The 14,956-nt window shown below is 38.2% G+C and overlaps 2 protein-coding genes across 2 annotated transcripts in view; one reads left to right on the forward strand and one right to left on the reverse strand.

Annotated features, from left to right (window-relative positions):
* The first annotated feature begins 503 nt into the window (after window positions 1-503).
* On the forward strand, window positions 504-4,336 carry cdkn1bb (cyclin dependent kinase inhibitor 1Bb). Its single transcript, XM_027019965.3, has 3 exons — window positions 504-1,268; window positions 1,534-1,663; window positions 2,945-4,336. Exons 1-2 carry the CDS (start codon window positions 812-814, stop codon window positions 1,650-1,652), a joined length of 576 nt encoding a protein of 191 aa, XP_026875766.1. The 5' UTR covers window positions 504-811; the 3' UTR covers window positions 1,653-1,663; window positions 2,945-4,336.
* Window positions 4,337-10,900: 6,564 nt separating this feature from the next.
* kcnq1.2 (potassium voltage-gated channel, KQT-like subfamily, member 1.2) overlaps window positions 10,901-14,956 on the reverse strand; it is a 121,909-nt gene continuing 117,853 nt past the window's right edge. The window contains exons 18-19 of the mRNA XM_081712259.1: window positions 12,503-12,702; window positions 10,901-11,502 (exon numbers count right to left, since the gene is read on the reverse strand). Of these exons, the coding sequence (XP_081568385.1) occupies window positions 12,544-12,702 (159 nt within the window). The 3' untranslated portion in view covers window positions 10,901-11,502; window positions 12,503-12,543. The remainder of the gene's footprint in view (window positions 11,503-12,502; window positions 12,703-14,956) is intronic.

Consider the following 14,956-nt stretch of genomic DNA (forward strand, 5'->3'; position numbering starts at 1 on the left):
TTTAAGCACAGGCAATATTCTGAAAGGATTATTGGAAATCACTCATTAAAAGAATGGTTAAAAAACAAAGAACAAGAAATTGAACATGTTCCGCAAAGATAGGCCTATTTTTATTCAATCTTAGCACAGGCATCAGAACATCAGAAAAGGATTTCATTGTTTATGAATTACTGCTGTTTAATTCTGACGTCTATTTAGAAAAATACAAATCCCATAACAATATGAAATGTAGTAAAAACATTTTTAAAAAAACACATAGTACTCTTAACCGTGTAATTCTTCACAGTTCGTGAGTTGTGTTTTACGTCTGGAAGACTAACTCGCTCGACTGTTTTTTTCTCTAGGACGTTTTCTTGCGTTCAAGGTGGGGGATGTGCGTTCTCTGAGGACTTTAGCGTTGAAGGGCGGGTCCATGACGTCAGCGTCGATGGGCGGGTCCATGACTTTCAGCCAATGAATGTCCAGTTACGTTTAAATAGCTCTTTGTGTCAATCATTTTTTGCTCCAGTCAGCCTCCCCTCTATCGCCATATTGGGCACCGAAAAGACTTCTGTTATTTCTTCCCTTTACTACGACACAAAGTTGACAGGAGTGGCCATCGCAACTGCACTTTGTTTTGATGATCCGTAGAAGGAAATTACTCTTGCCTGTTTTTCCACTTCGATCGTTAGTACTAAGTCTCACTCTTGCATGGCATGCATGCGTTTGTGGCGGCTGTTTTTTTCTTGATGCCTGTTGTTTTTAAGCGTGTTGAATTAGGAGAAAATCGGTCATTTTAAGTGTCTTGATTGCTGTTCTTTACACGCTGAAAATGTCTAACGTACATCTTTCAAGTGGGAGCCCAACTCTTGAAAGGATGGACGCTAGGTTGTCCGACCAGCCGAAACCCTCCGCCTGCAGATGTCTTTTCGGGCCAGTGGATCACGAAGAGTTAAAGAAGGAATTAAAGGGACACTTGAAAGCGATGGAAGAGGCGTCGTCGGAGACGTGGGACTTCGACTTTTCAAGCCACACTCCTCGCTCGAACGGGAGATACCGCTGGAAGGCAGTGGATAGTAAGGACTTGCCGAGCTTCTACAGCGCGTCTGAACGGCAGGGCAAACAGATCTGCTCGACTGGGAATAACAGTGTGGATGTAAATGGGAACCATGATCGTGTGGTGGTGACTCCCTGTCGGCTAGTTGAGGACAAAACGGAGCGGTCTGAAAGTCAACTGGAAAAAATGGATCAGCATGTTAAGGGGCAGAGAAAAAGACCGTCGTGTCTTGGTATTTGTGGTGTTTTACTCGGCTGAAGCCTTTGCGTGATATTTAAAGTAACCGATTTTAGTGGCAGAATATACGATGCCGTATTTTGTAGTAGTGGTACACTGTTAGCACATTCGTTCCCACGTAATGTTATGAATTTTGTGAAGCAGATAACGAAAGCTACAGTGTATCTAGCCGTAGGTATTTGCCAATTTTTCATCTTAATACACGGGTAGCTCCCAGCCATTTCTTACATAGATATTAAACATATTTTTCCCTGAATTAGACTCATCATGTCAAGCGAAACGGTCGCACACCTGTCTAGATGAAGTTTCTCGTCGGCCGGGTTTGACACAGACGGTAGATTACACACCCAAGAAATCCAGCCCCCCGACACAGACGTAAACAATGTAGAGGTAAGCGTCTCTATGGATTTTTATTTAAAGTAGAGGAATTTCAAGCAACACAAAACCAATTTCTGTATGCATATTGACTGGTGCTAAGATGTCCTCCCCGCTACTGGACTTGACCAAAATATTTATTTTGAAAATTATTATTATTTTATTTATATGCGCTTGCAGTCAGACAGTTTAAAGCCAAACCGGTTTTACACGATCCTTTAGTTATGCGTCAAACGCGTGATTTAAACAAATTCTATTTATATATATATATATATATATATATATATATATATATATATATATATATATATATATATATATATATATATATATATAATGATAGATATATCTAGATATATCTAATAGATAGATATAGATATATATATATATATATATATATATATATCTAGATATGTCTATCTAGATATATCTAATAGATATATATATATATAGATAGATAGATATATAGATATAGATTCATTCTCTGTAAACTAGTAATGTAGTAATGTAAATACGCCATTAATGTGAAATGCGCAAGGGGTTAACATTTTTTTCTCTTCAGCGTCATTTACAACTACTACGACTGCGAGCTTGAGTTTCCCTCTCACTGAGAACATACTTAAAAACAGCAGAGTAACACGTCAGCAACCGCTTCCCTCTTGATGGAGCTGTTATTCAATATTTCGAAGTTCCAATTCACGAATTGATATGTGGTTTTACCATCCTGTAGCTTTACTAAATGTATTCTTTCGACATTGACGGCATTGTAAAATTTCTTATCTTGCAGAATGTCAGTTTAACAGAGCGTTATCCACGCTCATTTTATCTAATTTAGCTCGTCATTGCTCCACAATTTTATTGCATTTAGAGACTCTTCAGTTGAACTGATATGAATGAATGAGACGTCACTCGAATATTTACACAATAGTAATCCAGTGGCATAGGTTTAATTTCTTAAACCCAACCTAACAAATATGAGTAGTGTGAGCAGGAATTATTGGCGGGGGGCGGGGACACACGTCCCGCACACCTCCACTATGGCTATGCTTTAAACAATGTTTGTAATAATATGAGAAAATTTTTCACACAACTAAGATCTCGTGGATGGCATTTTTTGTTGTCGGGACAGTTTGCAGTGTTTAGACTCACTCTTGTAATTTGTCAGATTGTTTTCATTATGAAATCTAGTTTTGTGTAGTGAGTCAATGTTAGCATCGTAACTTACCATGTAAATGTATACTTGCTGTATTTTGACCTCACTGTAAGTTATTTATGATCTGCGGTTTTCTTTCTCAGAGCTGAAGACGTTCTCTCCTTTTTGTCGGCTTCAGTGCTTTGTGAATTAAAAAAATTCAAGGACAGCAAGAAGAAAACAAGCATATCAGCTGGAAGAGTGGAGAGACGGCACAAGCACTGAAACAAACACAAACGTTTTGGCACTAAAAAAGCAACTGCCTCAAAAGCAGTCTATGTAGCAGTGTGCAATTAGGTTTAATCCCTCGTTTTTGCTTTTTTCTTACTACCTGTGTATATATTCATATGTAGCACATAATACATTATAATTTTGGGGAAAAGTTTTCTCTTTTTTTGTATTGGAGTAGGTGTGAATTTGACTTGAAGAGTTGCAGTGAATAGGTTTCAAGACGTTTCCAAAATGCTGTTGATGTACTTCTCTCTGTTTTTGAAGGCAGTGTGTCCCGTCTTACAGTGACTGTACAAAAAGGCAGTCTTTTGTTCTGTCACTGAAATCCATTGTAGAGTCCATGCACACTTAGTTGTGCATCTCTAACATCATTCAGGTGTTACATTGGGGGTGTGTGTGTGTGTGTGTGTGTGTGTGTGTATTATATTATATTATATTATATTATATGGCTTTATCACATAAAGGCCTAGCATCTTAGTTTGATTTCTCAGAACAGTAACACAGAAAAAGTCAGAGCTTATATAAAGCTTGTAGTTAAATCTAAATTATTATATGTAACTTATCTCAAATTTTGATTTGGACAGCTGATCGAAATTGTTCAGTTATGTCAAACCGTGTAGCATAAACCAGTATTAACACCATGCGAGTCACTTGATAAAAGACACATGTCCCTCGCTTATACTTAAATTATTATTCTTTAATATGTATCTTGATTTGTATTTTGAGTGAAAATTTCTACTGATTGCCTTTTTTAGTTTTCCTGTTTTATTTGTTTGTTTGCCCCACTCCCACCAACCACCACCAATTTGGTGTAATATGAGGAAATATAAGCTTCTGTGCTCTATGCACCTCTGCTCCCACTTGATTCTGTGCTTAACTATGATGCAGAAGTATATTTATAGGAAAAACGTAAAAATTAATATTTCAACAGTCCACACAGCCTGTGTATTCGTTTAATCGTTGAAGTGTACCTGTGTACATTTGTAAAAACACTGAGAAAATTAAAACTAACTTATTTATGTCAAGCTTTTTTTTTTTTATCTAAAATGTTTTGGTCATGATTATCCATGGCATTTGAGTTCTTATTTTTTTAAATGCTTTTTTGGTAGTTCTTTGGTAGTCCTGTTAAAAATATATATTTTAACAAATTGTGTAAGATTGCAAACTGAGCCTGATAAAAATTAAAAATATTATGGTATGTGCGGTTTTTATAATGTGTGGTAAAACATTGTGTTGCAATCGATTAAAAGAGAATTAAATTATTACACCAGTATGTGTGCAGTTTACCTTGGCATGCACTCTGCATATGTGAATTCCTTATTCATATTTGAGTATGCATATTTACCCCCCCCCCCCCCCCCCCGCCATTCTGTTTCACTAACTTGTGACAGTGATGATGCTGATTAAGGTTTGTATAGATTATTAACCTTAGCCTCTGGCTTTTGAATCCACTAGAAAGCGAGACTTAATTTACTACAGCCTATAGAGCTTGTAGTGTACTCTTAGCAACTTCCTTCCTTTGCAGACTTCCTTTAGAAACCTAGCTTTAGAAAAAAACGCTGAACCCATTATGGCACCACCTTATTGAGTGGCCATTTCCTGGATCATGCATTGTCAATCTAATTGCCATTTGGATGGTGAAGTAGTTCTAGGAAAGTTCTAGGACAGCTATGACTGGAATATGAGTACATAACAGTGTGAACTTCATGCTGATTTATAATAATATAGAGAAACCAACACATCACATAATGGGGAAAAAAAACATCATTTATACCTTGTACATATTTGTATCTGTTCCAACTGAGTTATACATTTCAAAAGGTTAAACAGATATGAATAGACAGAAAGGATCAATGTGAAGTGAGACAGTCAGGAGTTTCACCACTCTGTCAGTCTTTACTCTCACTCTGCTCTTGCTCAATGAGCCCACTGTTGTAATACTTGCCAAAGAGTGTAAAACTCCAGCCACAGGGGTTTAAGTGCACCAGTCACAGCATGGGGGGTGTGTTTTTTGTGTCTGATACCAGCAGGTCATCTTCCTCTAAAGAAACCAGCAGAGACTTTGTTTTATGAGATTTTAATTAGCTTTCATACGTTAGCTTTAATTACCTTTTTTCACACTTGACCCTAATTATTTATTATTACATATTAAATTATTACACATTTGAGCCTTATAAAATTTAACTGTCAGCGTAATAAGTATCAAATCATTATGATACACCTATCTCTCATGTAACTGTCAACAGGCAGATAAACTTGAGGGTAATCCTTAATTTTTTAAAGTCATAATTTCTGGAGTCATATATTGTTTTTAACAGTGCATTGAAGATCCCTATGTTTTATAAATGAATTAAAAGTTCTGTCTAATACTAAAGCAGACCTGAAATGTAAGTTGCAAGTAAATGTTCCTACTTGAATAGATATCAGCAAAAAAAGCTTCATGTCTGTTCATGCTGTTAAAAAATAAATAAAAGAAAAGACAAATGAAAAAATCAACATGAAAACACCTGCATGAGCTCTTTGAAAGCTCTTAGGGTGCAGGTGCGTGACCTCACCCCCACTCCCTTCCGCCTCCTTTAGAGATGGTCACATTGTTCAGTTGTGTGTGGCTTTGTGGGCTGAACCATTGTGAGAGTGTGTGGCTCTGTGCACTGTTGTGTCTGGCTTGCCTACTCAGACAAAAGGCCTCATCAGAGGGAGGGAGGGAAAGTTAGAGAGAAACAGAGAGAAAGAGAGAAAAGGAGAGAGAGAGAGAGAGAGAGAGAGAGAGAGAGAGAGAGAGAGAGAGAGAGAGAGAGAGAGAGAGAGAGAGATGCAACAACTGGCTGTGTTTGTTCCTGTAAATGATACATAGTAATTGACAGCATGCCCAGGAAAGATACTAGAGTGATTAGACCATGCAAGTGCCCAAACAAAACAAGCACCTTCCACAAACACAGCAATGCTTGCAGCATTCGTTGAACTTTTTATTTAATTTAATGCACATCCCCCACCTCCAAAACAAGACAGCCTAAAAAAAAACATTGAGCAAGCTGCTTGCTCATGGACCCTTAAGAAGTAAACCGTTGATGTACTATTATTCCTTTTTATTACAGTTTATATTGTTATGAGATTTGTATTTTTCTAAACTAATACCAGAATTAAACAGCAGTTATTCCTAAACAATGAAATCATTTTTATGTTGCCCAATGCTTGTGCTAAATAGTTACTTTCTGGGACTTTTCAACCATTCTGTGAATGAGTGATTTCAAGTAATGCTTTCAGAATATTGCCTGTGATTAAACATTCTATCACACGTTCTCTTTTTTAAATTTATTCAGGAGCTTATTGAAAACGAATTTTTGACTGCATAAAACAAGTACTACAATTTTCACAGTAATCATGAAGTGAAATATCACATCTCTGCTCTGAATTGTAAGGTATAATTCAAAACGAGATTATGTAATCTGAGAAACTGTGGGGGAGAGAGAGAGAGAGAGAGAGAGAGAGAGAGAGAGAGAGAGACTGACACTGCTGTTATGAAGAAGAGTATTCAAGGTCTGGGTGGAGTGTCTGCCATCAAACCACTAAGTGGAGGCTCACCTTTGTTATAAAACAATAGTCAACATTGGTATTAAATGGTTTTTACAAGACTGGTACCCTAATATACTTAAATGCCACAAGAACACAACAGTCCGGACAATTAGGCCTACTTAATTAAAGCCAATGGCTAGAACGCTAAAGTCAAGAAGACTCTTGAGGCTTTGTCTATTTACCTGATTCCGGGGATGCATCGTAGGTGCAGTTAACCCGGCGTTATCCGTTGTACAGTACTGTCGTTGCTTTTTTGCACACCTAATTTTTTTTTACTGGCGGCTAGGTTAGGTTTTTTACGAAAGGCTGTTAGATTAACACGAGTTCGCAAAAGGCTGGAGGCATTTCGGAGGAAAGTGCTCTCAATAGTTTCATACATGGACCTACAAAAATGAAAATGTTCTCAAGAACTGTTTGTTGATAACATAATTTGGTGCCGTGTTTTTGAAAATAAATGTGAAGGCACATCAAATTCTAAGGTAAACAGTAAATATGGGTGATGCAATCGCTCGACAAAAACGCCGCTAGCTTCACCTTGAATTCCGCAATCTCTAAACGACTTCTGTTCCCCCAGCAGGGAAGCGTTACCTGTTAGCGTGCGTTTGCTTTGTGTTTGATTAATGCTGTAGGATTTACTCTCCTCCTTTAATTTCACTAGGACTTACTTTAAGGTCCAGAGAAGCGCTTTTGTAAAAATATAAGGTTAAATTAAAGAATTAGTACAATGCGAAAGATGTGAATCAGCAGAAAATCAAAACGAAACCAAAATAGGCTAATAGGACTTATGTCGGTTTCTGAATAGTTCACTCATTCACAGTGTTAGATATTAACTTTATTTGAAATGTTGCTTTTTTACAATTACAAATTACAATTGACTGTTTTCCTGTAGGAAAAATAATACTATTTGAACGTAGTTGTTGGCCCAGTGGTGGAGCCAATAAAGTTGGCTAAGGGAATGTTGTAGACAAATTTTATTGACTCACTCACCGATGACAAGTGGCAAATCGTCTTGTCGAAATGTTCCCTTGCTCAAGACTTCTAAGAAATATTTGTGTATACGCTTGAATGTTCATGTATGTGAGCTAACAGAAGAGCTTTATTTCCTGTTCACATTCATGGCTGAAGAAAAAATCTCACCCATGTCGCTGATCATTATAGATATAACCGTTCATTTTGGGCATTTTAATTTTTAAAGTTGTCTGATGTAAATTCTCTTTTTAGTTGAAGACAGAAAAATAATTTATAGTTCTAGTTCTAGTTTTGTTCTAGTTAATTTAACACAAAAAAAAAAAAATCAAGATGCTCTTCCCTGGAGAGGAAAAACAGTAGTTTAAGATTACACGAGACATGAAAATGAAAAATAAAATAAAATTTGTTCTAGTTAGGACTTTAGCCTCTGCGGTAAAGGTGAATGTTGTAAAGTGACCGTCGTATTTACACATACGCAAAAATATTCAGCGGGCGCACTATCACTGTCTTTACTTAAAGCGGTAATTTCATATTTCCGTGTCAGTCTATCTCTGACCACAGACGTAGGCATACACGCTTTCCTGTAAATGACACAGTTCATTGAAATCTCTTAGTTCCTCCCTTCATTTCCTCTATTACCCACAATACACGTCATCAGGCAATTATGAATAAAAGAAAAGAATTATGAATAATCTCAAAGGGCAAGCGAAAGTTAAAGTTTGCACATCTTGATATGATATTGTGCTAACGTATCTCCTAATGCAGAGAGGGAAGGCCAATAGGAATACGTAGTAATGTATCTGGCAGATTGATAAATAAATTGATATTTGCCTTTCATTCATCCTACTTTTTCGTACCCTCCACCTGTACTTTTTAAACTGAGTTTGTTGCGTTTACTAACTCCATCTTGTGGCATGTCGTTTAGCTCATGTAATGTATATAGCCTCTAAAAGTTTCAAGCAGTTTCTAACTAAAATGTTTTTTTTTTTTTCTGTTTGCTACAGTGATTTCCACTGGCTTTACATCGTCAGAAGGCAAAGGACGGTTTATGATGCGCCCTGGCCTGCGCTACTCATTAAGTGGACCCACCTGCAGCCAGTCAAAAGCTCATTATCAGCTATCATATCAGTGAATGGTGAAGAGAAAATTCTCCACAGCAGCCTTGTTCTACGTTCCTCTAACCATGCTCTAATCTGTTCAGCTATGCGTGAGGCCATAGAGCTCGGCACACGCCCTACACTTTTATCCAAACTTTGATGGAATAGATACCTTTACCTTTTTGGAAGGTCTAGTCAGACAAATTAAATGATTTCACTTTAACCTTTTTTTTTTAATGGCTAATGAATACTTTTTAAAATGAGGGATATTCTTTGCTTTGGATTAACTTAACATTTTCAGTTGGAGCCTTTCTAACCTAAATATTTTTTAGAAGAACACAGAACATTTGAAAAGATATTGTATTTTCAGGCTTAATTATGTCTTCTTAATGCTGTCTAATCATGAAAATACCTAAATATGGAAATATAATGGTGGATGACTGGAGTGCTAGTGGAGTTTTAAAGACAGATACAGCAGCTGGGCTGGTATGCACAACTATGCTAAATGTGTGTGTGTGTGTGTATGTATGTGAGAGAGAGAGTGTTGCCCAGCCCAGGCATGGTGTGTCATGATGTAGCCTCCCCCCGCTATGGCAGTAGTGAGGCATGGCTGCAGCTGTCTCTCCTCATGCCTCTCATTCTGCCTGTGCTGCCCAAACCAGCCATTGCCACTGAAGTCCTTCCAGCCCTGGCCTGGAATTCTCCTTCTGTCTGGGAGAAAAGACCTATGCAATGTGACCCATTCCATGAGACCATCACGCTTTCTAAAAAAGAACCAAACGGGAATGCAAATGCATACCAAAAGGATCAATAGGCCAAAACTGAGTCTAGATTTACAGAGAAAAAGAGACACACCTATGGCATGCAGCTGTGACCCAAACTTTATAGTATACAGAAAACATATGGGTGAAAAAGGGGCAGAGGAAGGATAGAGAGTGAATATTTAACCTGTAGAGGTTGGTTTCCCTCAGGCTAAAATAGGACCAAAGGCAAGTAACAGAGGGCAGGGCAAGCATTGTATTTGACATGCTGTGAATTATGAAGTCTTCTCTGCCTGGCCTCATAACAGTGATTATGGTGAGCATGAAGTATCCTGCAGAGTCTGGCAGTGGAAAACCAGCAGTTTTCAGCCCCTCTATAAAAGTGAAAATACTGAGGCAAGGAATCTGTTGTTTGTGAACGGGTCACAGTGGTCCTCAAGCCTGAGAGAAGGAGGGGCCCACCTGTTGCATGCCTGCTTCTATTTCGAGAGCTCTGGAGTTTAGGGCGTCAGCTGCTGCAGTCGCCCGCTCACATCCACCTGTTCTTACTCATATCTGCTTTCACAGGGAAGCACTGGTCCCCAGCAGCTTCCTGGGCCACAGGTGGCCCCAGTAGTGGACATACTGCTCAGCCCTGTCATCAGGTCCTATGGGCTCCAGCAGAATGGAGGTGGCTCCGCTAATGGCAGCTGAGCTTGGCAGGGAGACTGAAATAAATCTGAAGTCAATTAAGATGAGGTTCTGCTATACTTAGGAAACTGGACACAGACCTTAGAGACCTCTGTGTAATTGTGTTATTATATACTGTTGACTGTACTCTGTAGTTGTTTTTCTAACTTGTCTCAAGTTAGGCAACTGTTCTTAATGTACAAAATGTTCAACACCTCCTGGACATAACATCATGAATGGGAAGGTGTTGAGACAGGACTCATCATTGTTTACCTTTAATACTCATTCTTTTCTTGCATCTAAGGCGGAGACAAGAATCTGCATTTCTGCCTAAGGCTTGTTTGGAGTTTGTTTGTCATTGACGTCGAGACTATTTTTTTGGACCTCCGTAATGTCTTTCCAGGAGCCTGATCTTCAATGCTAGATTACAACTGAGCCATCAAACAGCCTCTGAACTAGGGGGAGGTTCTCTTAACCCTCCACATGAAAGCAGCACAGTGTCTTGATCATACAGCATCGACTCTGTAAACTTTAGATGAGGTCTCTGTCAGACAAAAGCTGAATAACAGCATGTGTATGGATGTGTAGTCACAGGCCTCTGTAATTGAACATGGCTCCATACCAGGCTTACCCTACCTCCCTCCCAGTCTCCCTGGTTCTCTCTCGCTCTCTTTGCTCCTCTCTTTCTCTTTGTTGCTTTCTCTCTCAGGATCCTACTCCTTCACTTGTTGATCTTGGGATATCCATAGTATTTTTTGGCCTTTGAAGACAAATATAATTGCGTAGAAATTCGAGACCTATATTTTCTCCATTTGCAGTCCACTTGAAAATTTTGTTCAGCAGCAGGACAGAATAGAGAGTTCATACACAGACGATTATTTCAAAACATCAACTTAATAGTGACAAACATTTTTCCCCCCAAAACCTTATAGGCAATTAGTCATGTAGTTTTAATCTTTGGTCCCATTTCCTTAGATCCACAACATAGAATCATGCCAGTAAACACACAATGATAACATTGAAAATGTAAATGCATATTTAATTTACAGAAGTCAAGATAATGAATAATAATATTATAAAATGGTTGGTGTCAGATGTCACTGGATCCTGGAAGAGTCATTCCAAATAATTTATTCAGCATGATAAATATACGGCAGTTCTACAATATATACATGACTTATAAAACTGTACAGAATTGGTAGTCATTCAATCATAGATTTCAATTTCTCTCACCGATTTTTCCCAGTGATCTGAAGACTTGTGGTAGTCTTCAAAGTAAATGATGAAATGAGGAGCATAAAAGGAGGGAAGACCTGGCTCTTCTTACACTAATTCTCTCCCTCCTTGAGTACTCATCTCCCTCTGCAGATTGTAATAAAAATTAATGTTAAATTAACATGCTAAAAAAGAAAACCAGCTAGCAATTTGCTCCACGTTGGGAAAAGTTCCAGCAGATGAGTGTGTTTGGTGAATGGAGTGCAAGTCATCTGAGTCTAACATACAGCTCTTTGTTCTCATTCACACTGCTCTAGGGTTAATGTAGACAAATCTTTGAATTATTATTATTTTTAACTATAGTTTCCTTTCATAAAACACTGACATTAATCCATTTCACCTTACCAGAAACTGCATTTATTTAGCCAGAATGAGAAAAATAATCTCAAATTTAAGGTAAGAAATCTTTCTGAATGTCTATAATGAATACTCTGTTGAAAATCTTGGCACTCCTTACTAAGTCTACAACCTCAAATAGCTCTCCCTTTTCCTTTCTAGTATTCCATTTAAGTCCATTAAACCCCATCAGCAGTATTTTGCTGTTTTGATTAGGTCTGCTATAACTATTTATCAGTGGTGAATTTAACTCAAGCAAAACGTGTTCACACTTACTAAATGTGAAGAGTAGATTAACATGGGGAACAGATGAGCACTGCTATACTCCCTTGGTTAGCTGAGCTGTGCCAGTAGTTCAAGAGCTAATAATGATCTTGATGGACATATGACTAGGGATCTTACCATATAGCATTTTTGTGGCTCATTGGTTCTTAAATCTAAACAGACCAGGACTTTTAAGTTCAATTAGCAATATCTCCAGTTCTACTAGTTCCTTCAGTATTCCAGCAAACCAAAAGCCATCAAATAAAGAGTGAAATATATGAGGGGCTGTGCTTGGGTGAAAAGTAATAAGATGTTGACTGCACAGTATTTCAAAGATACAGTGAAAAGCTCTCCAGTCTCTTTCTGCCTGGTCCTTTATCTTGATAGTTATTTGACCTTAACATCTCATTGTCATATGATTGTTTTAAATGAGCAAAAACCTGAAAGAGATCTGTCCTCTTCAGTATATAATTTTGACAGTCCTTACTGAATGACGTCTCCTAGTCTGGTCTCGTGTGACTGGCTGTGTCACTGGCTCTCATCCGCAAAGCTGCCCAGCCGTTTCATGGCTGTTACACTGGAGCTAGCACTACTTTGGCTTGGTTTTGGAAGAAGCTCTGGTTTGGGCTGGAACTGCTCCAACAAGATGTTCAGGATGCTCTCCACCTTCTGGTCTATCTGGAGCACCTACAGAATGTAGACGTTGGAGAGTGGTGAGTGCTGCACATGCAGTGAGGTGATGACTCTGGGCCTACAAATAATCTCAGAGAAAGATGGATGATCTACGCAGTCATACATTGAATAGGATGTAAAAAGCAGGAACTGATTTCTTGTCATTTCTCATGCTGAGAAATGTAAACATTTCTATTCTAGTTATAATAAACCTCTGCAGATATGTTTTTCCCTTACTATTAGGTTATTCCCATACCATTAAGTTATATCTCACTTTATAGCAACTGTACATATTTTACCGGCCTGACTTTCTAATAAATGTTTAGCTGAAGAGATTTTCAGTTTTTCAGTCAACAGTATTTTAGAACAACACTGGGGTCAATGCATAGCTCTCCTGGAACTCTGGAGTGTCAAAGCAACATGTCTCTAGCAGTGAAAACCACTGTATGATTTTTCTCCAAAAAGAAAAAGTGAAGCAAAATTCTCCACTTTAAAAAAGTCATACTCATCTGAAACACAACAGTCTCCATTATAGGCTCTTGCAATGTCTCAATGCCAGTGAAATGTTTTCCTTACAATAAATCCAGTTGGATTAGACCATTTATGGCAGATAACCATGTGAAATATTATCCTGTTTATGCCATCATATCAGGGCACTCTCTTGCCATTAGTCACACTGCTGGCCCACATACAAAAAAATGAAAACAAACAGTGTGTAAAAAGAAAAACCAACACAGCTCTGAAAAAGGCCTTACTCCAGGCAGACTCCATTAATGGTGGCCTGACATAAATAAGGAGAACATTCCCTGCTTGGTTAAGGAAGTCTATAAATTTGAATCATAAACATGTCTCTGGTAATCTACTGCATTATCAGCATTCCAGAGAAGTGGCTTTTGCTCGGATTAGCAAGTCCTCCTGTCGTGCAAGCAGCAGCACTCTGACCCATGGATATCCCTAGAATAACAGCCATAAAGGCCATGCCCAAAGCAGTTTCACCAGGAGACGTTTAAGAAACTGGTCTGAGAAACAAGTCTAGTTTAGGGATTTGAGCAAAAATCTACACCACTGCCGCTTAGCTGTGAAAGAAGGTGATTACAATGTAGTCTATAAGTAATTTGGTGGTGATATAACTTTTGTTGTTTTACCTCTCTCCAGTATACTGGATTTGAAATAAAAAATAACAATGAAGTGAAATTGCTTAATGTCTGCTTTGAGGGTAATTATATGTATATTGATTAAACCACATAGGAATCACACTTTTTGCACATAGCACCTGCCCACCCTCCATTTAAGTGGACCAAAAATAATTAGACAAATCAATAGAATTTTAAATAAAACTGTCATGTTTATCACACATCTGAAAATCTAGAAATCAACTTCTGACAGGCATATAATGAAGACAGTTTCAGTTCCTGCACGTTCGAGGGACATGGGATAGGTTTTCGCCTTCAGGCTTATACTCAGGAAAGATGCTCTGTGAAGTTCAGATCAGGTGAACCACGTGAACATTCCACTTTGTGACTCCATATTCAGCAGTATATATCAGGTCACTGTCCTACTGCAAGGTAAAGCTCCCGTCCATTACAATTTGAGGCATGTGATTCAATCTGAGTAGTTAAGATGCTTCTGTAAACTTTATGCTGTTGCCATCTCAATCACATCATCAATCAAGACAATAAGCCAGTTTGCCAGGATCATGTGTGGGATCATGAGCAGTTTCTTGCTTTCTTTCCTTTTTCTATCACTCTGTATGAGGTTCATTGTTTCATCAGTTAATAAGACTTTATCCCAAAATTCAATAAGCTTCTTAATGTTTCAGAAAGCCGTAACCTCTATGCCACCCCAAAGAGCGTTTTTGATCTGTTCAGCAGTTAAAAGGGGTGGTCATTTCTTTGGTCATCTAGGACAATGGTAATTCCAGATGACTGTTATTGCTACAGCCACTAGTGCCTTCTTGCTTTTTGTTAGTTTTGTTTAACAAGTCAAATTCAAATGAAGCATGCTGGAGTATGCCAGAGTTCAAACAACGCAAAATCATACCACAGTCCAGTTATTCACAGGTATATTGCCAGTTACTGAATCCATCTGTCTCCCTCTCAGAGTAGGATTTGAAAGTCTGCCCTGTACAAGCACCTCCGCATATATTTTGCCAGACCCTAAACCCATCATTCATGCTTTTAGATAAAAGAGAATGACATGGAATTCTGGGTGGCTGCTACAGCTTGATACAAAGTATCCACCAGAATGAACTGGTCATATCTAGAAATAT

Source organism: Electrophorus electricus, chromosome 4 (assembly GCF_041902795.1).
Source record: "Electrophorus electricus isolate QZ-2024a chromosome 4, ASM4190279v1, whole genome shotgun sequence".
Classification (NCBI taxonomy): Eukaryota; Metazoa; Chordata; class Actinopteri; order Gymnotiformes; family Gymnotidae; genus Electrophorus; species Electrophorus electricus.

Excerpts from the sequence above, each read along its gene's own strand:
- cdkn1bb (XM_027019965.3), top strand. The coding sequence starts at position 812 with ATGTCTAACGTACATCTTTCAAGTGGGAGCCCAACTCTTGAAAGGATG. Across the intron at positions 1,269-1,533 it reads AAAAAGACCGTCGTGTCTTG|ACTCATCATGTCAAGCGAAA; the intron begins GTATTTGTGGTG and ends TCCCTGAATTAG.